The 26,752-nt window shown below is 37.3% G+C and overlaps 2 protein-coding genes across 4 annotated transcripts in view; both read right to left on the bottom strand.

The window, feature by feature from the left end:
• The window catches only part of LOC118822005 (pleckstrin homology domain interacting protein), a 64,112-nt gene extending 57,055 nt beyond the window's left edge, over window positions 1-7,057 (bottom strand). For 2 of the 3 annotated variants that reach the window (XM_036590767.1, XM_036590768.1), the window contains exons 1-7: window positions 6,635-7,057; window positions 6,465-6,523; window positions 6,351-6,380; window positions 6,136-6,195; window positions 3,623-3,773; window positions 2,768-2,866; window positions 1,069-1,229 (exon numbers count right to left, since the gene is read on the bottom strand). In XM_036590767.1, coding sequence (XP_036446660.1) covers window positions 1,069-1,229; window positions 2,768-2,866; window positions 3,623-3,773; window positions 6,136-6,195; window positions 6,351-6,380; window positions 6,465-6,523; window positions 6,635-6,815 — 741 coding nt within the window. In that variant the 5' untranslated portion in view covers window positions 6,816-7,057. Of the gene's footprint in view, window positions 1-1,068; window positions 1,230-2,767; window positions 2,867-3,622; window positions 3,774-5,529; window positions 6,095-6,135; window positions 6,196-6,350; window positions 6,381-6,464; window positions 6,524-6,634 lie in introns of those variants that run through there. The other variant, XM_036590769.1, reaches the window with a different exon arrangement.
• A 5,576-nt stretch (window positions 7,058-12,633) lies between these two features.
• hmgn3 (high mobility group nucleosomal binding domain 3) lies at window positions 12,634-26,483 on the bottom strand. The gene is made up of 6 exons (XM_036591746.1): window positions 26,313-26,483; window positions 22,874-22,924; window positions 21,869-21,898; window positions 20,601-20,651; window positions 17,924-18,031; window positions 12,634-13,402 (listed from the first exon to the last, which is right to left on the bottom strand). The coding sequence occupies exons 1-6, from the start codon at window positions 26,325-26,327 to the stop codon at window positions 13,367-13,369; spliced, it is 291 nt and encodes a 96-aa protein (XP_036447639.1). The 5' UTR covers window positions 26,328-26,483; the 3' UTR covers window positions 12,634-13,366.
• Window positions 26,484-26,752: the final 269 nt, after the last annotated feature.

Genomic DNA, 26,752 nt, shown 5'->3' with positions numbered 1-26,752 from the left:
AAAAGACAATCGTTAATCGCAATTCTTTATATGATTAATTAATTAATTAAGTTCATGATCACAACAAGCTAAGAGTTTAGAAAATGCTATCAAACACTTTGTGTATTATGATGCTATTTTCCATATAATTATTTTTCCTTTTCATTTTATTATTAAAACCTCACATATTGCATGCCACATCCAACTGAACAGGGCCAAGTACGCCCAGATGGACTCCCAGCACTGTCAGGATTTAAATCACAATATTCCAACAACAGGGCTCCTTCCCCTGGTAGTTTCTGAATAAGTCCTTCAAATTAACAGCCAGACAATAAGCCTGGAGTTTATTATGAATATGCACACTGGCAGAAACACTCCATTCCTTCCTTGATATCCAGCATAAAGAACACTTTCACCCCCTATCATTCACTATTGAGAACTGCAAGCTCATCAAGTCTTCAGATGTGTCCATCACTGGAAATCACAAATTCTTACAAAACTGGAAAACTATAAAATTGCAACACCTGCCAAGTCAAACATCAAGCTTCAATCCTGGTCTAATTCACCAACTGTCACAAGATTTCACTGGCGTCATGAAATGTAAAAATAAATCAACAAAATTATGTAAGAAAATATAGAAGCATAAATACTATCCACAACAACAACATCCCACAATCTCATCTCAGTGCAAATAAAAAGTGAGCAATTTATGGAGAACAAACTCTGTATTCTCTACCAGCTATATCATTTTCCTGATTTTGATCCAAGAGAAACTCTGTGGTTGGAAAACACGAACATAGTCGCACATACATGCACCCACACACCATTTGAAGGATCTAGAGCGACCCAGGATATTGAGTAGCGATCTCTTCCTCTAAAAATTCCAAAATCGACTGAAGCATAACTCTTCAAAACTGCACTACAAGGAACACCTCTGCTGTGAATGAGTATCAAATGCACAGCTGTATAGTGCTGACTACAGGGTGTGAAAATGTGCAATCATAAATAATCCAATCTCATTTCATCTGATTCTATCAGTCCTGCACCTAACACAAACACAAACGCAGCGTATACACACAAGAGGCTTACCGTGAAGATTCGGCGGCCAGTCCGGTCGAAGGCGACGCAGTACACAGAAGACAGATGTCCCAGAATCCTCTTGTGCATCTTCATGTGTGAGTAAACGGCTGTGGGGACTAGCTGACCCAAACGATACGATCCATTCAGCCTCCGACTGTAAGCTGTCTCCACTGTGCGCACACACAAGAGAGAACAGGAGACAGGTTTCAGATGCACACATGGTATATGTGTATATACACATACGGTACTGTGCAAACATTTCTGTACTGTGCAACATTTTTTAAAACTATTTACTCAGGCAGTAAGGGTGCTTGAGCTTGTAAACACCATATGTTGTTAGAATAAATGTAAATAAACATAAATACAGTCAAAAATAAAATTAATTTCTTGTTTTCAAAATAGTAGTTAATATCTTGTGAGCTAGTCTGAAGAACACATTTTGGTTCCAGATTTCTCCTGGATGCCCCCCAGCTACTTCATGGATTTATTAAATTTCATCAGCACACCTGATATAGCATAATGAAGTATTGACTGAGTCAAATCAAGTATTGCATGATAACTACAAATAACACCGGGCTGCCATGAGAAGAGGTTTAGAAATAGTTAAACAAAGACATTAGCAGACACAAAATCACTATTTGTGGTGTTAATGGTATTTATTCTAATAGTGTCTGTTTTCTGAGCAAAAAGCAGAAAATAAATTGTTTTAAATCTATTTTAATAGACATCAACAATACCATTTTAAATGTAACTTTTATAGGTGCCTAAAACTTTTGCACAGTACTGTTTATACAATAATAAGCTGTACTACAGCTAATATAGTGGCTTTCTACTTTGGCTGGAGCATAAAAGGGAGTTCCAACTTTATTGTGAATTAAACCAAAAAATATTTAATTCTTCTTAAAAAATAAACAAACAAACAGCTCTAAAGGCTTCTTAGAAGCCTGTGTTTGTTGAAAAAGTATGGCTACCCCTTCTTGTTAGTGGCTCCCAATCTTTCACATGGTTAAAAATATTAAATATTATTACATGCCGGAATTAGAAAAACAGTATTATCAACAGGACCAAAAATATATATATATATACCCCTGGTGAAATTACATGTTTTATTGATTCTTTTTAATGAAAATAAGTTTAGCACACAATTTCTAATCATTTGCTGAGTTTAACATACTGGGAAAATATCATAAAATAACATAAAATGTAAATTGTGCCATAATTTTTGCACACATTGTTTATTTCTTCCCAACATGATAAACCACACAAATAAACAATAACTGTGCATTAACATGTGAAGACATGCTGTGCAGAAGTGAAAAATCAACAAACCATGTAAATTGACCAGGGGCGCCGAAACTTTTGCACAAGACTGTATATATAATTTCCAGCAGCTAATATCACTGAAAAAGTGATCTACTGAACTGACTCGATTCAAATATGTACATCATTTCGACATGAACAATTATAATTTAGTTTACATACTTTGGGCAATAATTTTGCCACGTATTTTGTAAAATGTGTGGAATGTAATATATTTTATTCATGTGGAAATTACGCACACATTTAAACCAAAGCATCTTCTTTTCCAGTGGTTATAGGCCATTTTAAAACTGCTATTCCATCCATACAGCCACCAACACTTGAATGAACTGACTTCCATATTTATTTTGGTTCACTCAACTACCACAGCCAATCAGAAGTGGCGTACCAATGTTGGGCGGGCTTCCATAGATGACTGGCGGCTCGGGTGGCCTGCCACAGTGCAGGGCTGCGAGGGCGGACCCCTTCCATACCACGTGCTTACAACCTGTCAACACACACAAAGCACTGTCAACAAACACATGCAGAAGGAGTGAGAGCACAAGCACAAGGCTTTCGAGGCACGTACTAATACTCTAACGGTGGATTCTCATTAATATACGCATATTTTACTGCTGCTGATTCTATTGTGAGAATAATGCATACTTACAGAGAAAAGAAAAATATTCTGAAATGCAGCTATTAATATTTAACAGATAACAAGCTACAAGTGTCTACTTTATAATAACAGTCTTACACTGTAACTACGCTATTACCATGCTAAAAAGCTGTATTTCCACGTAACCCCTTAAACTGCAGGCATATTATTACTCTGTAACTACTAGGGCTGGGCATAATTCATAATGTTACAATATCAATACCAATACGGATACCTTGACTTCAACACTGATGCTTTTTTTGGATATATTTTTCAAAGTTATGAACCAAAAGTGTGTGTGGCTTAATCATGCAGTGAGTTATGGAAGTGGGTATATTTACTGAGTGCTACAGATTGCACCCTAAGCAAGAATCGCTGCAACGTAAACAGCCAATTACCAGTCCAGATTTTACAACACACATGCTTACTGGTTCACAGATGATAATAAGACCACTTAGTTATTGAAATTTGGTCTTAAAACACACAGAATTTTGTGCTACTTTGTAGTATTGAAGCAATTCAGTCAGTACTATAAAAGTATTGAATTTCGGCATCCTGCAAAGCAGATATCTGTCAGCATGTTTAAGAAAAAGAGAGAATGCTCACTCTTATTGGTGCGTAGAAGTGACTGGCGCCCGACTCCCAGTAAAGAGTTAACTCCAGGTACACTGGCTGGCACTTCTCTCTCCAAAAGAGGACCCACGCGATCACACACTTGCAACAAGTGATCTGGAGAAATGTGCCTATACAGCTTCACCTGCACACACACAGAGAAACATCACACAGGCATGCAGACATGCATTGCTATTACAGACCAAAACAACGTGCTGCATATCAGTCCCAGTCACATTAGCTCCAAGTCATGATTCTGATGATTCCACAGAAAAGATGTGCAGCAAAAAAAACAAATTTGTTAAATAAAACACTAAATGTAAATAAATGTAAATTAGTCCAATTTTCTTTTTTAAGAAGGGTAACACAAGCATTGCTCCAAACCGGATGATTTGGATCTTGACATCTGGAGCGCAGGCGTGCTTTGTTTAATATTAGATTAAATTCTTAAAATCTTGAATAACTGTGTGAACCTGTTTTGTAATGTTTTTCAGGATCAGTCTAATCCGTCTACAGTCTCCAGGCTGCTCTTTATCTGCCAGTTCAGCAACCGCTTCCAACGCCTCGCCAGTAATTAATGTTGCTTTAATTGCATTTAGCATTATCCTATTGGTCCACATACGCCAGCCCCCTGCGCCCGCGCGCGCACACACAGTGAGAGTAGAGCTACTGATGCTGATTTGTATCTTAAGCCCACTACAGCACACACACACACACACACAGGGCGCTGAATACTGCCTGTAATGTCAAACCGAGAACTGACGACATGCATAGTTAATTAACCAGTTTTATTCCTGCAATAATGGTAACGACTGCATTAACGGAGAACGCAGGACGCGCGTGAACGTGATTAAAATTGTGATCACTGCTCGTGGCCACATGAATGAAATGTAAATTTCCATTTCACCATTTCAATTTTATTTTTTAATATTTTATCTGACATTTGCATCATATTTAATAACTGTCGTTAATATAGTCTAACGTAATTAACAGTAATTATTAAGGCTAATTTATTATTATTAATGCTATTAATGTTATTATTATAATTAATAATGTTATTATTACTATTACTAATAATGCTGACAATGGAATATAATCGTTAATGTACACATTTTATTATTATCATCTTTATTACTAATTTTAAATTTACTATTATTATTTTATTTATATTTTAGTATTATTCATTTATTAGCATTAAACCGATTCCATGCTGCGGCGGGCTCATTGTATTCATGATCGGTTGACATGCGTAAAAATACATAATGAAAAATAATAGTATAAATAATAACCGCTATAATAAAATAGCGCCGACCGCAGGTGCTGTTTCTGCTCTTTCTCCACGAAATGATGAGGCGAGCTTCAAATCTCAAATACGAGAGCGACCCTGAATTAACTACAATACACACAAATACACGCACACACACCTCCATACACACACACACACACACACACACACCTCTACACACGCAGCCTAATCGTTCCGAGTCAGCGCGCGCCACGCGCACGAGAGACGCGTTCAAATATTTTTTCGCAGTAACGCTGCTGTCCACAGCACAAATCCCCCTCAATCCCACCCGAGAGAAGCGGAAAAACACGCCGGGTGTTGCTGTCTGTAGCAGCCCGTGAGATAAAACAGTCCTTCAGCTGTGTTAGTTACGCAACTGATATTTCTGATGGGAGGAGGAGGGTGGGGGGCACAACAGAGGGGCAAAACCTCCAACTTTTTAAAATAAAGAATATTTCATCATGTGCACCCCGACCAGGAACCAACACCGCCTTCCTGGGAGCTCCTGAACCGGCAGAGCAGCGAAAGCGAAAGCCTATAAATCAACGCCTTGTTTGTTTACCTTTCCACAACACTAATTAATAACCTAATCAATATCATATCAATTTTGTTTTACCTCTCGCCTGTGCAACTGTCCTCCTTAAGTCTCGTGCAAGGGTCCCAAAAAGAGAATCATTTCCAAGTGGTGAGATATTAAAAAAAAAACACACAAAATAAACAAGAAAACTCCTACAGTCCTTCTAAACTCCTACTCCTCCTGCTTTGTACATTCCCGTGGTAAAAAGCGCAGTTTAAATGTGATAAACTGAGGTAAAGCATGTGTCTTTTAGTCAATGTGGCTGTGTTGCATGGAGCAGGGCGCCTCCATCCCGCCCAGCTCTCTCTCTCTCTCTCTCTCTCACACACACACACTGGCGCACTGATCCCTCCTCCCCAACACACACTGCCCCTTACAGCACAGCGCTCATGACGTATCTTTATTTCTACTACATTTTCCCCCAACTATTTAAACCTATGGTCACCAAACGCAGCCCTTCGGGTCAAAGCGAGTTCAGGGCTTTACCTCTCCCGCAAGTGCGACCCTGCTTTTTCTCCCCTCCTGACTTTTTCTGCTTTCATTCTGGACGTGGTATTTTTTTCCTCCTGATTTAAAAATTGCGGGAAATTCAATTTCTTATTTTGCCCTCTAAAAAAGTTTTTCTCACTTATAGGGAGCCCTTACCAAATTTTCGTAACTCCCAGGGTGCTCCTTTCCAGTCCAGTCTATCCTTTTGGGTAGCAGCTGTAATGGAAAAAACAGTGCTGTAAGGCTGGGTTAGGCTTTAAAAGGTCAGTGGATGGAATTTGTAAGGAAATTAAATCAGAAATCAGCGACGAATTAACACGCTGAACTACAGTGCGGCGAGATGCAGCGCCGAGTAGCCTTGTGCAGCTTACCTCCTTCTCCTGAACCTCCCGTATGAGGGTCTGGAAAGGACATAAAAACGCTGAAATATGCCACGAGCCCGTGCAGGGATGTAGTTAATAATCTTAAATATCAAAATCACCCACCTCTGCCGCGTCCTGACAAGGTCCAGCTTCTAAAAACCGGGCTATTAGGAAGTACAGTTCTATCAGGGAGGAAGAATACATGAGCTACAGCTCTGAAGAAGGGCGCTGTGGGAACACATATATTGTTTTAAAAACATCCCCATAGCAAACCTTACGGTGCCTTTACTCACCAGACTTCAACTGCGCGACGTGTTTGCTGTCAGTTGCCATGTTTTTCACGTTGTTTTGGGGCTGAAGGAGAAGGTGCGTGTGGCCGTGCGAGTGGTAGCTCGGCTGCCCTGTAGTTGTCAGTGTTTGTTCACCACCAGGAAGAGCTGCGCCTCCATTCACCCAACACACACACACACACATATACACATACACACTCTCACACTCGCACACACAGACACTCAGGCAAAGGCAGCGAAGAAGTTCCGGCTATATCTCTCAGCCTTCCGCCCTCCGACAAATAGTCCCCTCTCCAACACAACGTGCCCCCGCGCTCGTTCGGACAAACCGCTCAACTTTGAGTCACATTTAGCCACTTTAAGGCGCATTTTCGCCTAATAAATAAACTCACGGATGTTGAGGGTCCCCTTTATTCTCAACGCCCCCCTCCCTCCAGCGCGCAGGGATATCAAGCACAGTCTAGTACACACATATACACACAGAGAGGAGGCTACGAAGTCGAAGGAAGGCATGTCGCAGAAGTGGCGTTTATGTTGTTACGTTGATAATGTTAAAGTCTTATTTTAAACCCATTTGCTGGTTTATACGTGCTACGATTTCCTCAGAACGTTAGAGCTGCGCGTTTCCTCCTCACCGTGTCGACCACGCAGCCACCACGGCGCTGCCATGTTGTCTTGGACTACAATAATAAGGCTTAGTCCACAAAATCTACACCACACGAGCATTCACATCACATATCTCTCCGTTTTACATACATGGTTGGCCGTAACGGGGCTGGAGGGTTTGTTAAGCTTCAGGAACCCAACCCCCTTGGTCGCGTTTTGGGTTCGGAAGTCCTCCATTTCTTTCCCAAATCCGAGCAGGCAGGCAGTAAAATGGGGGAAGGGTAGTAAAACAGGGGGAATGTAATGAATTAAACCTCGTCAGTTACAGGAACCCACGTCTAATAGCAACAACAGATGATGGACGACGTAGATAAACACCAGAGAAGCTTTTATTACATGTTTTTTTGCCTTTACACGACATAGGAGAGTGTGTTTTTGGTTATCACCGCATGTAATTCCTATAAAAGCTAAAGTGTAGTAATTAGACAAATCATATTTATGGCACAGTGGTTCAGTATTGCTCAATATGAATCACCCACTAAAATGAATGTAATTTCCCTAAGCTGTCAATTCAGCAGACAATAGTGCAAAATAGAAAGATTTTTAGTCGGTTCTAGTCTCCTGGGTCAGAGAAGAACTTTCAATGATATGCCATAATTGCTTGGGGTGAATTGGAAAGTACCAACATTAGCAAACAAAATATATTGAGTTGTATGTATCATGAAATGTATTATCCCTTAACTGTTAACTGTAACAAAGGTGTAAGTTATGACATGCAGACTCCTTCTAGATGTATTCTCTGAGCTAAACTTCAGATACACAGTTTTGCCTTAATTGTCCGGTTACAATTTTTGTTAGCTATTCTGTAGTTAAACATGGGCTAGTTTTGTGGACACAGGTTATGCCTCGTTTTTACACGCTGAAGGATTTCTAGCGGATAATCTCCACTGACATTGTAATTCAGGTCAAGACTAGGTGTAATCTGTGTCTGAGAAAACCAGGCCTATGTCACTTAAGGGAAAGGCCTCATTTCAGGCTTTTACTTTGAAACTACTCCACTTCTCTGAGATGCCAGTGTAAACCCCTGTCTTGCTCAGACCTTTGATCAGTTTCAGTTCAGTTACGAGTATTACCTCATTCTTTGGAAAGTTCTCCCTGAGTCACATTGAAGTTTTGTGCTGGTGATGATGGGAGAATGAACTTGAGGTCCTTGCAGAGCATTTTCATTTGCCTTTTTAATTTTGTGTTTGTCAGAATTGAAGAGAGAGACTGAGACTCAGAGACAGTGGCAGACACTACACATAATAACGGTGCTGCACTGAAATTACTTGATTCAAAGCACATATATAAAGTATAGCTACTCAAATGTGTTATTTAGATTACTTATTTTTGATAATAATTGTGTTTATATTTTTACTTGTGAAAATAATATACAAGAAGCTGGTACTAATATTTAAAACTACCCTCATCTATGCACATTTAGTAAATTGTTCACTAAAAAATGTAATTTAGACACTTTCCCTCTTACCTTGAGTTTAGTTGACTGGTCAAGACGTGTGGGGTCTGAATTTAGCTTTTTTTGTATTGGAGCTACTAGGTTAATTAGGCCTTAAAGTAATAGAAGTGTATGTCACCCAATGTTATTATTTTTTATTTATTTATTTTTTACAGTGACATGGACTTCTATTATATTAGCCACGTAGCTCAACTGTGAAACTGAAGAAGCACACATGACTTGGCTGATGCGCTATATTTGGGTTAAGGGGAAATTTTTTTGGTGAACCATTCTTTTAACAAACCTAAGTCACATTAATTGTTGTATATCTCCAAAAATACTCATTCCAGGGCATCATTCTAAAGAACCTCACTCTCAATATACATCCCTGAAACATTAAATATGTTAGGTTACATATATTGACCCCTTAAACTCTCCAAGACGTATTACATTAGCCTTATTATTCACTAACTACATGATAAACAATGCAAATTGACTGAGATATTCTCCATTCTTCCAAATGTAATAGGTAATAGAAAGGTAATAGAATCAAACAGTTGTTTGATTCAAAATGCTTAGTTCTAGAGAAACTTACCAAGTCACTGATGGCAATAGGAACCAGACACCCGACACATATAATGACTCAATAGTCTACCTCACACAAAGTTATTATCCAAAATGGTTATTGATACACTGCCTGATGCTTTAGAAATTGTTTTACTATAGTTTTGCGATAAGGTTTTAGCCTAAAACCTTTTTTTTATCCTTTCAAGATGGAGTGATACATGCGGGGGGTGTTGTAAGACAAAATAAAATCCCCAAAGAAAACTTTATTTTTCAGATTTTCAGACCACAATTTGACCTTCATCAACATTACATATAAAACTCTATAAAAGACACAAGTCATTTTTAATAGTGAATAAAATGGCTGTATTTGTGTTGTAGACACTGTGACCCCAGGTTCCTATCACTGCCACTGTAAAGACATCTGAGTCTGTAAGTTTCTCTGCAGTGAACCACTTCACATCAAACCACATGATCTGGGTTGTGTTGAAATGATAAAAGAGATACATGGTTTTTTGTGGGACAGTGACGACTGAACTGTGCTGAAATTTTGAATAACTTGAGTGAGGAATGGAAATCTGGACCCAGTGAAGGGTTTTTTTTAGGCACACATTCCTTAATGATAAAACCACAGAAAAAAAGCATGCACGGCACTAGAAACATGTACACTTAGTTTGTATTTAAACTGGTTTTACAGATTAAAAAATGACTTTTAATTACACTACAAAAATGGTTTATCTGTTTCAGCTACAAAAATACTTCATGTGGTAACAAGCAATTTAACTGGTTTCCTTCATGCTTTAAATGGAACAATGCAAAAAGCAAATTTTTACTTCAGAATAACAAAAGTACTATTTTACATCCATTCAAACTTCTACCCTGTTTCACCTGTTACATTATATGCTTTCACCACAGGTTGTAGTCTTGTTTTGATCCTAAAAATAAAGGCAAAATGAAAGCTGGCAGATATCGTTTAATGGAATTACAATATATTGTGATGCAAAATCAAATGTGTGTATTTTGTGTACACTCCTATATCAAAGCCAGCTTAAAGTAAGAGAAGGAAATGCCATCGTCTGCTGATCACACACTTTGGAGTGAGAACAGGAGTGTGTAGTAGCTTTGCTCAACCACTGGAGGTCAGGATCACTCAGGTGTCCAAAGTGCAGAGGCCAAATAGGGGTCAAAGGTTACCAGGCCAAACACAATGGTGGATTTTGGTGTGTAGGGGAGGATGGGCCAGTTCTACAGTTGTAGATTCACTGACTGGTGAGCTAATATGGCCTGTAAAAGGTTGCCTTTGGTTATAGTTGCGTTTGTTGAGCACAAAGCTCTGTCTAGATTAACCTGAAGGTTGTTCACTAATCCACCAGTGGGAAACCACTCTGGTCTTCCTAACCCAACCCTTATCATGTTTAGTATAATGAGTAAGAATTAAGAGTTAATTTATGTCCATCAGTGGGTAGTAACTAGTTACATTTAAAATATAGGTGGAGTATTTTCAAATGTTGATATTTTTGCAAATTCAAATGATAATACTTCTACTCAAATATGTTTGAGGAAGGTAATTTATTCAGTCTCATGTTGGTGATGGCATCTGTACTGATTTCAGTCACGCCTATGACTTTGAGGTTTATGATTGTATTTTAGGCCAAAAGAGCATCGAAAAAACAAGAATAACACCTAACAAACTTCAGTTCCTTGAAATATGCTAAATGTAGTAAGAAGTTTGACTGCAGTTCTAGAAGGTAATCAGATTACTGCAAATGATTAGTAGTTTTTTGTCCTGATACTTTTGTACTTCTTCTTAAGTTGTGTTTTTGGAAGGATACCCTTTCTTTAACTGGAGCTGTTATTTCACAGAAGTAATAAAACTTTTTTCCGAGTATGGGTTTAGGGTACTTTACCCACCTGTTAATATGATTCATACAGTTTTTAGGCAATGTCATTATTTAGTAGAGAGTGAATGACAGGTTTTGGGTTGGCTCCTTTATACTGAAAAGGCTGTTTCGCCTTTAAAAACGCCTTAAAACTATGAGTTACTTGAACTTCTAATAGTGAGTTTAGGGCAGCCTTCCTTTTTACAATGTAACCTACACTCAGAAAAAAAGGTACGAAACTGTCACTAGGGCAGTACCCCTCTTGTCACTGCAGTGGTACCCTCAAGGGTTCATCTCAGTACCTTTAGTCAGGGAACATAATTTTATCATAATGCACTGAAATTATATTTTCTAAGTTGTATTGACTCCACACACCCCGTCTCGTCTCCAGGCTTTTAATTTATTGTTGTTTTAAAACATTAGGTTATGAAAAGGTACAAATATGTACTTTTCACTTGGGAAAACTTCTTTAAGCTACACAGTTGGACCTTAAAACCACTGTACCTTTGAAGGAACATTTACATTGTGCCTTGATGAATGAAAAATGTACCTGCACAGAACCTTTATTTCTAAGTGTATACATAAGAGTTGAATATCATCTCATGATAATTATCTCATGAATTTTGCTGCACTGGTTAGTTTTCTTACTTTATTACCGCCGTAATTCTGTAGTAAGAGTTATACTATATTGTACTACTACTAAGAATCTCAGGCTTCTTATCCAGTAATGACGGAGTATGATACAGACTAGTTTTGCATAGAGAAGAAACAAGCGTTACATTTTTCCACATTTTTGCATTTGTTGCAGACTCGAACCTGTCAAGATCGAATCTAATGGAAATGAAATCCACTACTGAGGAATACATTTAAACCATATATATAAATAGAATAGCAAAATGACAGAAATAACTGGACTGTCTTGCAAAGAGTTTAATGGCTTAATCCTAGCTGCCTATATGTTTATATTACATTTACCTTCAACTGTCAAACAAATATAATTTGACATTTTATGATCACACTTAAGTGAACTGTGATCTTTTAAAAGATTAGCATCCTTCAGGGATAGTTGTAGCGTACAGCAGGACTTTACAACATATTGTCCTGGCCTTTTGAGTGATCTTAGGTCTGTCCAATCAGAAACACCCTTTCTATTTCCCCTTTCTGTTCCGATCGCTTTGTGGCACTGCTGACCTTTCACTTCCTGACATCAGCAGTTGTATTTAGCGAGTGTGTATGTGTGTGTGCAAGTGGTTGTTCAGGATCACATGTGTTTGCGTATAGAGAAGCCCAATGAAAGGCCTTTGTGGCAATCCCTCGGACCCTCAAGAGCTTTCCACCGAGTTAAAAATACAAACTCAACCTAAACTGAGGGCACCAGGATCTTTTGACTGTTTACAATTAATGCTTCTGTTCAGGCCACAGAATCTGCGAACAGCACAGAACACGCGGAGAGCATCTCTTTGTCTTTTATTTGTTTTTATTTGAAAACATTTTTCACAGACAATATTCCAAACCAAGCAGGCGGATCTCCAGAACCACGTCAGATTCCGTTTCAGAACGCAACTCTCAGAATCTTCCAGCACCCCTCGTTTATTGCTGTGGTTATGTGCCGTTGTTAAGGGTCTTATTCAAATGAGCAACTTTAAAAAGTCAGAAACGTTCACGAGTCCTAATCCGCCCAACGGAAAAAAAAAACAATTTGGAAAATTCGATGAACTTCAGTGACTTTCTCTTATTCTCATTCGTTCTCATTCATTCACACACATTGAGAGGTTTTCATTGAAAAGTCCTGAAGACTTCCTCTATGTACTAAACTCATGAACCTGAATGTCCAGACTGTTTGTTCAGGGCACTTAGGATACGAGTTCTGGCGGCACAAATGTTAACCACGTGCTGTTATGTTAATGGACGTGACGCAGGGCGCGGATTCCAACGGACTAAATGTTATGAACTGATATGGCAGCTGCTGGTGAAACATTTAAGAAGAAAAAAAAACATTTTTTTCTGTTGGTAGATCAGTCCATCTTGGTGGCAAAAGAGGAGAACCGGGGAGGCATGGGACTGAGAGGAGTGTGAGTTTGCTAAGTAAATCTACAATGACAAGTCTAAAAAAAAAAAGTTAGCATCTTACAAAATACTCAATAAAGAATACAAAAATTGTCTTTCGATTCCCCAGAAAACCAACTAGAGTCACTCCTTAGCCTCAGCCTCAGCGGTCTCAGATTCCTATGAGAGAGAGACAGAGATAAAGAGAATATGGTCATTTGATTGCACTCAGTGTAAGGCAGCTGCTGTGAAAAATATTAGTATTGTGTTAGTTTTATTGCCTGATAAAAACAAAACCACACAGTTAGTACTTCATCTATATCACACCTTTATGAGGACGAAGCCAAGCATTATGATGTACTTACCCAACCTATTTTTGAAATTTATAACATATTGAGCGTTATATGCCTTGATACACTACAAAGCCAAAACATAAAGGGGAATTCTGCTGATTTCCACTCAAAATTTCTGCATAATTATATGGCTGAGATGTGAACAAAGTTAGTTTGATGTGAAATGAGTCACTGCAGAGAAACTTCCCAAGTCAGAATAGTCCACAGTGGTGGTGATAGGAACCAAACGTCTGAAGAGTTCAATGCTACACACAAAAACCTATTGCACTAAATGATTCTAAACATGCTGTCCTACGCCTGAGACATTGTTTAGCCATAGTTTTGAAATAAGCTTTTGGCCTAAAATGTATTTTTAAAAGCTATTAATGACAGAGAAGTACATGCAGGCTGTTTTAAGGCCAAACAACCCAATATATTTTTTCAGATTTGCCACTATTTTACCATGATCACGTTTACATATAAAACCTCTGAGGACACATTTAGGATCACGGGTCATTTTGGATACTAAATAAAAAGGCTATATTTGCATTGTAGACATCACAACCCCTTGTTCCTATCACCACCACTGTAAAGAGTCAGATGTGAAAACAAGAAATTGGTGGAGTTTCCATTTAAGCAGCAAGAACCATGGACTCCAAAGCCTGTACATGATTTAGCTTTTACTTGTGGTAACACCATCTTAAGCCTTGTAGTTTTTCAGAGTGTGAGATTTACTGAGACATTGCTCTAACAACATTTGGAAAGCCTTCTATGAATGGTGTATGGTTAATCATCTTATTTACTACAACTTATTTTATGTTTTAGTCAGGAGTCACTGCAGAATTCAGGTCAGTTTTTGTTAACGCAACTATAAAAAGTTTGTTAAGAACAGCTTGCACTGACTGGTGCTTTCAGTCTAGTGGAACTACACTATTAAAAATAAAGGTGCCAGGCAGGGTTCGTAGAACCACTTTTGGTTCCCCAAAGAACCTTTCAACTGACATGTCTGTAGACAACCATTCCTTTACATGTCAGTGTGAAGAACTTTAAGGAGCTTCCTCATAAGGCAGTATTCTAGAAAGCCTTTAAAAGCTTATTAATACTGACAGTTTTTTAGCAAACAGTTCTTTAGGGGACCAAAAGTGTTTCTTATATGGCATCACTAAGAGATCCCGTTATGGCAACTTTTTTAAGAGTTTGGATTTGCAATCTAAATGAAGTTAGAACTGAAACAAGTCTGCATTAATTTTAAGGTTAGTGGGTCAAGACAGTAAACAGCTGCAAACCACTGAACACAGGACAATCCAAAAAGTGCTTCCACGGCATTTGATCTGACACGCTCTAATCATGCCACTGAAACTGCATGAAACTGCATGCTTTAAAACTAGGCCAGTGCCTGTGATCTGAAAGGTGAGTGATTTTCTTTAACCTTTAGCAGTCACAGTTATCGCCGGCAATAATGAAAGCATGTAGAGATGGCAGTGATCAGATAAATGCTGGATGGTATATGTGTTGTGAATCTGATCCAATCCTGTAACAAACGTATCCTGAAATAGCACACACTCACACTGTGACGTGATGTTAGCTGTGTAGCAGTCCCTTAAGTTCTAGATATTAACCAAGTAATTGTGAGGTACACTCCAAAGTACTAAGTAATTATCTTGTATTATGTGATGCTAAGTTCCAAGGCAGTGTAATTGAATTACATTAACATTAGTTATCTAGATATTAACTGGGAAAGGATCTAGTACAAACTCCACAGTGTTGTGCAATAATTTTGGGTAAAAATTACAGACTAGACATGAAAAGATAAAATAAAGTACACACTGTACTGCATAGTATGTACCTGTTTGTCACCTATAAACAAAACTGATTCTAGGCTGTAAAAGAAAGCACTGATTCTTACTATGGTTTTACTGGGTTCTTACCGGTACTTGGAAGGGTTTGTGATTTACTTTCCTTCTTAATTGTTTAACACTACATTAAAATTTAGTGTATTTTGCACATACTACCTTGTTACTCATATTTCAGAGATATTTTACTATGTCCTTTATCAGTTTAATAGAAAGAACTTGTTTATTTCTGTGTAAGTCAGCCTGTTTTGGTACTTATTATCGTTTTACCCAAAATAATAAACACAGCACTCTGAAAATTGTACCCTACACTTACTCAGTTAATATCTAAAACCTGTTTGGCATCAGGGTAATTTCTTGGATCATGTTACCCAATATAATTATCTAGTACTGTGGAGTTTGTACCTCACATGTATCTGCTTAATAGTTAGAACTTGGGGGACTGTAAGAGCATACTTTTAGATGCTTTAATTAAAAATAGCTCCTTTTAAAGCTTGATAGTTTTTAAAGAAAAATTTCAGATGATCAGCAGAAAACAAACAGTTTCAATATTGGTAACGAAAAAGAAAAATTCATTCCAACTCGTTTTGAAGCAAGCAGAAAATCTGGATAAAAGTGATTCAAAACTTTTAATCTATACCACATTTATGTTTGTATGAGAGGAGATATTTTATAATATAAAATTTGATTTTGATAAAAAGTTACTGTCTTGTATTGGCTAGTCTTGTTCTTTAGCTTTTCACCCATGTTTTTCATTTCTTGACATTGAAATAAACAGAAGTGCAGACTCAAATCTGTCAAGTATGTCAATCAAATGTTAATAAAATCCACTATGCTTTGAACTATTTTAAAGAATGCTTTTAAATATAATAGCAAATAGAATAACTAAATAATTTATAATAGAAAAATGACAGTAATAATGCTAGAATTCTAGGGGTTAAACTGTAAATTTCATGTCAATAGAGCTGAGCAATTTTGTGACTATATCTAAATATAACCAATACTGTGCCTAATTTGTGATTATTTTTTATAAATAAAAAAGTTTTACAAGAAGCATATCTATTTTTGTTTTCCTTAAGGCTTAAATCCTGAATGTAGTGTGCCACGCTGCCAGTTAGTTGTGGTATACAGCATGTGGGTTTGATTGCTTCTGACTGCTCTAACTCCACCATGATAAGCTTATATTATTAGGTTCAATGTTCCCTCTCTAAACTTGTTAAGCCATCTTTGTTGATACCATAGTCTTTAATTAAAATTGCTGCTCCTGCATTCTGAAAATTGCATTGCAATTTCCGATATATAAAAAACGATTGATTTTTCAGCCCTAGTTATCAATCAGTCACAATTGTATGAATTAATTTTATAAATTCCCTGTGATGTGTGTGATTAATGAACTGTGCAAAATGTAACATGTAACACAGACATACTTTACAGCTGAACGCATTCACGCACACAAACACACAGAAGTGTCACTCTTCACACTCTCATACCCTTTTTACTCTGACTGTGTCCCACTGTCCTCTGACGGACAGGAAGGTGAAAGAGGGACTTCTCGGGGGTGACACAGTAACAGATGAGCGAGAGATGCAAATCTACATAAGTGAGAGTATGTGTGTTTGTGAGAAAGAGTGGGTGAGGGAAGGGAAAATTAGAGAGAGAGGTTATGATTACATAATGAAAGTTAACAATCATGAAGCTCTTAGAATAGCAGAGACACTAAAACCTGTTTCCTGTTGATGTTATTCATAAAATATCAGGCTCAGAGGACGTAATTAAGAGGCGTTCAAAGTTGCATGAATTTAGGGCAAAAGTGGTCAGGTTTGAGGGTTTGATAAGATGGAAGTCAGAGCAAAGCAGTATTTTAAGAGAAGTGTAACAAGCACAGTTATGGCAAGTGCTTATCAGTACCATCACTTAACTTGATCCTGTTATTGATATGTCAGTTTCAAAAGTACTGCAAAGGCAAACTCTTGAGCATGAGCCTTCTTCAGAGCAGATGCAAATGTTTAACAGTGGTATGATTTTTACTGAGCTTCTACAAAACAAAATGACCTTTTTTTGCTACAATACACTCCCAGCCACAGATATAATCTAATGCATTTTTTGGCATCAAGCAGCTCTCACTCTTGAACTTCAAAAGAAACCTATTGTTGTCTATCTCCTAGTGATTACACCTGCATGAAAAAGAACCTAAAAAAGTTTCTTGGGGATTACATCTAAAATTTTAAAATGAGCTCAGTGAAGAACTTTTGAAGAAAATTCAAAGATGAGCTGTGAACTAGTATCCTAGAGGTAGGAAAGGTGATCCAGGTCGTGGGTTTAAATTTCAAATCCCATCCCAGGACTGGCTAGGTATTCCAGGCTATACTGTTGCGCAAGGTTGTGGGTTTAAATCCCAACAGTGACAGGGTTTTCCAGGGCAAGGCACTTAACCCTTAAGGCATTTTAAGTTGACTCCTTCACAATGCAGCTCAGGTTAGAGAAGTGAAAATATACAACAACTGCAACTATCTTACCCCCTCTGCCTTGGTCTCTCCATTCTCAGTAGGCACCGCCTCCTTCTCCTCCTTCTTCCCTTTGGCCCCACCCTTCTTTCCTTTTACCGCTTTATCATCAGCTGGTTTCTGCAATCACCAATCAGGGCTTAATGTCACAAGAGCATTACTTAGCAAAGCAGTGCTAAAATCACTCAGAAGTGCCACTGAAGTACTTCCTATTGACATCAAATTCTGGTGACTCTAAGCAGTGATTAAACCGTCATGAGCTAAAGTGTTTCTTGTGTGTGTGTGTGGGGGGGTGACTTGCATGACATAATAATAAATGATCAACAAATGTAATTGCCCTGTAGAAAAATTCACTGTAATTTATTGGCTACTAGTTGCAATACAAGTTAGTTATCACAGTAACTAACTGTAGCATATTAACAGAAAATAACAGTAAAATAACAACTGTATACTGTGACTCGCCAACCACTACTAATTACTGTGATGCAGCTGTATTTCAACATAACTGTAAAAGTAATGCATCTTAGTAGACAGCAATTTACTGTACATTGTATATGAAAACAATGATTTTTAATTTTACCAGACATATACATGTTTTAACTTTACTTATAATTTCCACAAACATGACCAAAAACTTGTATCTTACAATACCAGTAAACAACATTTCTGTCAACCTCGGCTGACAGCAAAACACTGTACCAAAACTAAATCATAAAACATGTTTTTATTGAAGATTTTTAACTGTCATATCTTATAACACTATAATGCTGTGTGGTACAGCTCAATGTCAACCTTGCAGTAAGTTGTTGTGTTATTGCAGACAATATCTTAAGATGAGCTGATTTTACAATAAAATGATGAACATAGTATTTTATTGTGGAAAATATAATGTTAAATATTGTGAGATTGTGGCAATAATTTAACAGGGCTATTTTTATTTAAACCAATTAAATCACTTCCCAGTATGCTAAAATGCTATATAAAACACTAAAGGAATGGCAGAATGTGACAAATTTCTTCAAATCCAGAAGACTACAGCAGTTTGCAAAGTACTCAAACCCTTTTACTGAAACTGTCACTGCAAAGTATTAAGTAATGTGTTCATTAAAAAGGAGTTTTAATAAGGAGTGTCAGTTGTGCCTCTTCACTACATTTGTGAATATAACTGAAGACTTATTAAAGTAAAACAGTAAAAATCAGCCATAACATTAGAACTGTTATATGAGCTTTGCATAAGTGTTCAGACACGTGGACAATATTTGAAGGAAGCTCATTTTTTGTTGGGGAATTTTGCCAAATTATCTCCCCAGTGCTAGTCGCTGCTAATTCCCACAGGCTGCTTGAGAATTTTAGTGTGGTACGGCACCAATGGGAGTATGATGGTGAAGAACCTTTGGCAGCAATTACAGCTTCAAGTCTTCATGGGAAGTCGCTACGAATTCTGCACACTCACTTGGTGATTTTGTTCTGCGTTCCTCTTAAGAAAATTACACAAGCTCTCAAGTTCCATGGCCACTTAGAGACAGCACTTTTTAGCACTTGCCACAGATTCCCAATGGTATTCAGATCTCACTTTCTTTACCTGAAGCCAATCCAGAACAGTCTGTGCCTTGTTTTTGTTCTGCTGATGAAATTAAATGTTTTTACTAGTTTTAAGCCTAAAAAGACTAAGAATATTTTTGTAATATTTGCTAAAGTTCTCCATCCATCCATTTGCCCTTCAATCTTAATGAACTTTCCAGTCCCTGAAACAACACTTGGCATTTTAAACTGGAAAGATTTATCTTTGTCTCACCTGGTTATAGCTTTTGTCATATTTTTTCTAGATCTGGCAGGTGTTTTGTTGCGTACTCTATGTGAGGTTGCAAAGGCTTCCTTCTAGCTACTCTGTCATAGAGGCCACCTTTATGCACTGTTCTGGAAATTGTTGAGTGATGCACTTTTTGTCTATCTCAGCCATTCATACTATTGTAAGTCTTTTAAAGCTGTTGTTGGACTCACTGTGGCACATCTTAGATTTTAATTAGACATTTTGTGGCCTCTTCCATTTAGGCTACTTCCATTTCTTGATTAAAGAATGCAGAGAGTCTTTGATTTTTATGACATGCGTTGAAAGCTCTTTTTTGTATCCTCATGATTGACTTAATGGTTTTAATCCTGAAACCTATTAGTTAGTAATGAACCATCATCAATGCGCACAGGAAGAAGCCAATCAAACTAACTAGATGTTGGTTAAGAAAGTATTTTGCACCTGATGAACTACCAAAGTGAAAGGTTCACAAAAGCATATATGCAATGTTCATATTTCTTTTTTGCTGAAATTTAATGAACCTAATTTTTGTCCTTGTAAATGTTCAGGTAAAGCATCAGATTTTGAATAAAACATTAATAATAAAATATCACCTGTACACCAAAATTAGGATCTGAATACTTTTGCAAAGCACTGGATATGACCTTCCCTATGGAATACAAGCATGCCATATATAGCATATAAAGCATGTGCTAGAATCTGATTGAATACCCTAATATGCAAAAGAGACCTAACATCTTGTCAAATGAACAGTGGCCACATGGAGGATAGATGCAGAAAGGCTAAAGAGTGATCTGATCTGTGTGCACATGCACGAGTTTATGCATACATGCATGTGTCTGTGTTTAAGTGTGTGTGTGTGTGTGTGTGTGCTGTTACCTTAACCGCAGCTTTCTTGGGTTTGGGCTCAGGTTTAGGAGGAGCTGGTTTCTGTTGGTCAAATAAAGGCAGATATTAAAGAAACAGTGTCACGTTGCATTCAAAACAACACTAATCAGCTGAGCTGACCAACAACCTTAAAACATCTACTTCATAAATGTTGTACTCTTTGTACTGTAGTAGTTTTTTCACACTTTTAAAGGTTTTTAACTGAAATGCACTAATAACACTATAAAACGTCCAGCAACTATATATGGTGTTACTGACAGTATGTGTAGTTTTCCAAACACATGAGAACACATACATTACAATCTGATGTCATAACTATTCCAGTAAGACCGCACACAAAGATAAATAAATGACAAATATTACTAATATAACAAGACGTAGTGCAAACCGCTGACATACATGGCTAAAGTTCTGGAGCAACATACACAGTTGTATGCAAAGGTCTGGGCGCCCCTTGTCAAATTACAGGATTTGTAAAAATAAGTTAATACATCCTCTACAGAGAACACACTTTGACACATTTTAAAACACAATTACTGTTTATGTGCTGAATTTAACATATTGGAAAATAAAATAAAATAATTTTTCCAATATATTAAACTCTAATTATAGAGAATTATAGAGCAAATAAACAGAAATTGTGACAAAAAAAACGCCATATCTAAGTGTGTTCTCTGTAGATAATGTTTAAACTTATTTTCACTTCAAATCACAAAACATGCAATTTGAAAGGCTGTCTTCAAACGTTTGCATAGGACTGTACACACTTTCTGATTAAAAAAAATAAAATAAACATTTTTTTGCACTGCACATTTTCTATTATTTAAACAGATATTGCCCCTAAATGGAATCACACCACTCTTGGTGCTAACAGTTTTGCATGCACCGAACTCTGGATGCTGAAACTTAAATGGGATGTGTAGGATAAAACATGGCTTTAGAATACTTAGAATTTACTTTAGAATACTGTAGCTACCACTACAATGAAAACTGAGCTTTCTATGATTCTGTCAGTTAATCCATAATGACTTTACAGTCTAAGGCAGAAATGTCACTTTTTAAAGCTATTTATTTTTAAAGTATTAATTTTAAATGCTTAAATGCTCAGAGATGTGGAAAAAGCAGCTCAAATTTACAAGCTAATTAAAATACATTATTTGAAATAAAGGCCTATCAATCTGTCTATTTTGACAAATGCAGATGTTGCTGTTACTTAATACTGAACTCAGTTCCATTAACCTGAGTATGTAGAGACTTACCGACGACAGGCGCTCTGACCTCCGGGTGGGCTGAAGCAGGACGAGAGAAAAATAAAGTGTTAGCAAATAGTTTATTGACTGAGAGCTTTCAAATGCTTCTATTAGCAAGTAGACTAATGCACTGTATATGAATTGTTCTGACAAAGACCGAAGGTTGGTCTGAGGTACGTTCAGAATCAATACTGCAACATCTCATTAATACGAGCTATAATTAGCATGATACAAGGAAATGTCACAGAACTTGTTCTGCCTGGTTTAAAATTTGCATAGTTATATTTTGGATGATTGTATATCAGTAACCATTTCAATTACATGTCATTTTCATACCTTTATCTACAATTAAATTTGTTTTTTTAGTAGCTCCATATGAACAAATCACTTTAATACAAGTGATAAAAGCTCACTTTTTAGCCATAATATTTGATTGATTGGAGGAAGCTTTTCATTTTTGAACTCATATGAACCAATGGCCATTTAAAATGTTTCAATTGCAGATATTCACATTAATGGGTTAATGTCATTCTGGATAATATGAACAAATAACAAAATATACTATGATAATCAAACAATTGTATATAAATGTCACTAAGTCAAAATATGATTGACCTTATTTTACAGTTGTACAGCCGTATGCAAAAGTGGTCAAATTACATGAGTGAAAATAGTGGAAATAAGTACACGTCCTCTACAGAGAACACACTTCTGCACATTTAAATGCACAATTACTGATTGTTCTGTATTTAACATACTGAAAGAGAAACTGTGAAAAGTGGCCTGTTCAAAAGTTATGGTAGATTTTATTTCATGTTTTTTCCAATATGTTAAACTCTGCATATAAATAGTAATTGTGCATTAAAAATAGCAAAGAAATGTTATTTTGATTTACTTGGTTTGTTCTTTGTAGAGGATGTGTTAACTTACTTTCACAAATCAACAAAACATGTCATTTCATCTGGGGTGTTCAAACTTTTGCACACGACTGCATGTATGCAGTGGGGAACTCACCTCCTGCTTTGTAACTTTAGTTGAGTCTTTCCCCTCTGCTCCCTCAGGTGACTGAATGAAGAAACACACGCACACATTTATGTTAAGGAGCACTTTGTCAACATATTATTATATGTAAGTATTGACTTTTTATTCCATATGCAGTATGCAATGAAATTCACATTTAAAATGATAAATCTGTCGTTTCCTGTTGTTCACTACAGTACGATTAAGATGTAATTATAGTGTTATTTTCTAAAGAACTGATCTATTCTGTGCTCAGAGATCATTCGTTTTATCTTTTCAGTCTACATAAAGGTTATCTGAAGTGATGAGATATAATAAGATATCTTAAATATTATAAGATAACCTTGCCAGCTATGAGATTTCCTTTTTCCTTGGCAAATCTACCTCACTCTAACATCTGGACTAACATTACAAATATATGTATTGACTTTTAACCATATATCTATGTATGTATATAAATGTTTTCTATGTAATTTTAGTGTTTTAATGTTTATATTTTGTAATAATATTTTAGTCCAACAGGGCTACAGGACTTATGAAGCTGTAACCTGTGTGTAGATTAGTATGATATACAGCAATTTTTTTTTTTCAAAAATTCATTTTTAATAAATAAAATGTTTCTCCACAGTTTTTGTTCAGTAGAGGTTCCAAATAGGTCCTTATTCACATAATTCATAAGTCTGATGATAAATGTCATTCACAACAGCCTGCCTGTCAGATGGTACCTAAATATTAATATTGACTCTTTTAGTCAAAGGTCAGGCATCTAAAACGTGTCCGTTTTGCATCTGAATGGAAAAGCCACTGTCGTGTTAAGTTATAGTTATAAAACTGTCAATATGAGGTTTTTTATTGTATTTAATAAGAAATCCATTCTTTGTGGAAAACAAACTCAAATTCCAACTCTGACAACTAACTGTTGAATATGCATGTTTGGGGCCCTGTTTGGCTATAGAGAAAATGCCTCTTATCTTTCTTCACTCACTCTTATAAGAACTCAAAACATTTTATCAGTAAAAAATATAAAACAAAATATTATAATTTCAAAGCAGTACTGAGAAATACATGTTCCGAACAGTATACTGAAATTTAAAAACTGCACCACTTTGTCTGTCTTTGTCTTTTCCAGAGGTTTCTTATCTGCTGTCTTTCATGGAAAGAACTGAAACAGTTACTTACAGTTAATGCTTAAAGTGTCAGTAAGGATTTTGCACATAATTGTGCATTTGTGACACATTATTTAAGTTTTTGGGGTAAAAAATGGAGACTATCTAAGCTATCTAAGTTTTTATTTGTGCCAGTTTGTGTTTCTGTTTTCTGTTTAGTGTCTTATAAGATCACTATTTTATACAAGTTAATTCTACTAAACCTGCGCTGTAGATAATTAGAACTCACACATAAAATATGAAAAAAACTTGAATCTTGACCTTGGAAACAAAAATCATGTGAAAATTATATTATTATACCTAGGGCCAGGTAAGAGGGTGAGATCTGATCGTTATTGTTATAAATTCAGTCACAAGTAGTCACTTTTCTGAGTAGCTGTGGGCAATATGACGATATTTTATCGCTATCATGATAAACTGTCACAATATGCTTTTCTGACGAACTACATATTTCATTGCAAACTGAGCATAATAACTCTTTAATTGGATTTAGTACACCAGTTTGTAAAACACTGAAAAAATGTACTTGTACGTTTATTTTTATTATAGTAGTTATGTATATGGGTTCTATTCTGTCTGTTTCAACTTATTAAATCTCAGAAAAAAATTCTGTGATATCACGAAAATGTCTTTAAGTATTGAGATATAATTGTTTTGCCATATCTACCTCACCTCTATTTCTACTTATAAAAGATGGTTCTTCAAAGGATTTTTTTTAGTAAAGGGAATGGTTCTATTTAGAGCCATAAGTTCTATAAAGAACCATTTTATGCTTAGATAGTTCTTTGCATGGTAAAATGATTCTTCAGATTTACGGAGAAAGTTTTGAAAATGGTTCTATGAAGCACTAAACATGGTTCTGCTATTGTTACGATGTCAAGCTTGTAACAATAGAAGAACCCTTTTAGGTGCTATATAGAACCATTTTCAAGAAGGTTCTATATAGAACCATATCTAACACATTCTCCAACAATCTGAAGAACCATTTCACTGTGCTAAGACCCATTTAAGCAAAAATGGTTCTTTATACGATGGATTGCTTTTACAAAAGAATCCTTGAAGAACCACCTTTTTTAAGTGTGTAGATATAGTGAAGTGCACAAAAGTGAAGATAACAAAAATAATCGTAGATTAGTATTTAAGATTTGGTAGATTTCTTGTTATTTTTATCAAACCTCAGAATAATAAATAAAGAAATATCATGTGTTGTATATTGTGAAATGTTCCCATGTATTGTCCTATTATGTTTTTGCTATATCGCCCACCTCTAGGTCCACCCCCTCAGTGAAACACAGCTACCTGTGTGCTTGAAGCCCACCTCTAACACTGGAAGGTTTTAGCCCCCTCTACCCGATTCTATCTTGTGTCCACAAACCCAGAGTGCTGTGGAATTATTCTCGTGTGCATGTGAGCTGCACTTTCAGGGAAGAGCCCTGACCTACAATGCAAATGTGTTGGTGGGGGAGAACTTGGGCCTATTTTTCCCGGAGTTACAGCCTCACACTCGCTCTCTGTTCGCTGTAACATTGTTCCAGCTTAATCCACACTCCGCAGTTTAATACGCAGGAACCAGCCAAGGGTTCTCGCTGGTTCAGCCGTCTGTATGGTGCGAGGTTGAGCTGGAGTGGCACTCTCTCCGTCGTGCCAGTTGTCTGTGTGGCGCGTCCCCGCGCTTTTCGCGTTCCCGAGACGGTTCAGTGTGATTGACGAGCCGGCTGGTTACATACGGGTCTGCACCGCAATGGGGGGGGGAGGAGGCGAAGGGTGTCGTTCCGAATAGGGCTATAAATAAATAATACACGCCTCTGTCTATCGACGAAGGTGAGGTGATCGAAGATGAGCGTTCCAGCATGAACGACTGCATTTCGCTAAGTCGTAATGCGCGAGAGCGGAGCGTTTGGTTTGATCCGACCGGATCCCTGAAGCATCACCGCCAAGTGACATTCAGCGCAAGTGCACACGAAGTGGCGACTATCCGGCTAATAAAACAAGCAACTATCATGGAGGAAACCAGCAACTGTCGACGACGACTGAGTAAGACGGGAAAAACCGAACGTTAGCGGGGCTTTTGTGTGTTATTTAGCCTTACTTAGGGACGGCGAACGATTTCACGACGCGAAGCACCCCGGGCTTTTTTCCCCAAACTTAATCTTTGCTTACCTGCTCGACATTTTGGAGACATGGTCACCGGAGAAAACCGAGCCCGCTATTCCCCTGAAATAGAGGAGCCGACGAGAAAAAACCGAATACAAATAAAATTGTCTTACCTTCCTCTTGGGCATTTTGCCTATTTTGTTTTCACTTGGTTTAGTTCAGCGAAACAGGTCTGTATTGACCCGAGAGGTGAGGGAGTGAGTTTGTAACTACCACGGAATACTGGATCAATATCTAAAACACCTCTGGTAATAACATGTTAATAGTATGCAGAGCCGAGACCCCGCCCTTTTCTTCCACCATTGGCCAGTCCCCTTAGCACTTATCGGACCGCCTCGCGGCGATTGGTTTGTCTCCCTGATATGTAAATTTGTCAAACGCAGACATTGGCTTACATCTTGGAAGAGACGTCGCTGTGATTGGTTACGCGCTTTTTTCTATGCAAATCAGAGCTCGGCACACCGGATAGGTTTAAAGGTCTCCGCGAGGCGTTTGATTGAAGGACGACGAGCCAATCAACGCGTGACACCGCGTGCTCGGATAGCTGGGAAAC

Source organism: Colossoma macropomum, unplaced genomic scaffold (genome assembly GCF_904425465.1).
Source record: "Colossoma macropomum unplaced genomic scaffold, Colossoma_macropomum, whole genome shotgun sequence".
Classification (NCBI taxonomy): domain Eukaryota; kingdom Metazoa; phylum Chordata; class Actinopteri; order Characiformes; family Serrasalmidae; genus Colossoma; species Colossoma macropomum.
Note: the sequence above shows the minus strand (reverse complement) of the source record. Positions and strands in the feature narration are given on the sequence as shown.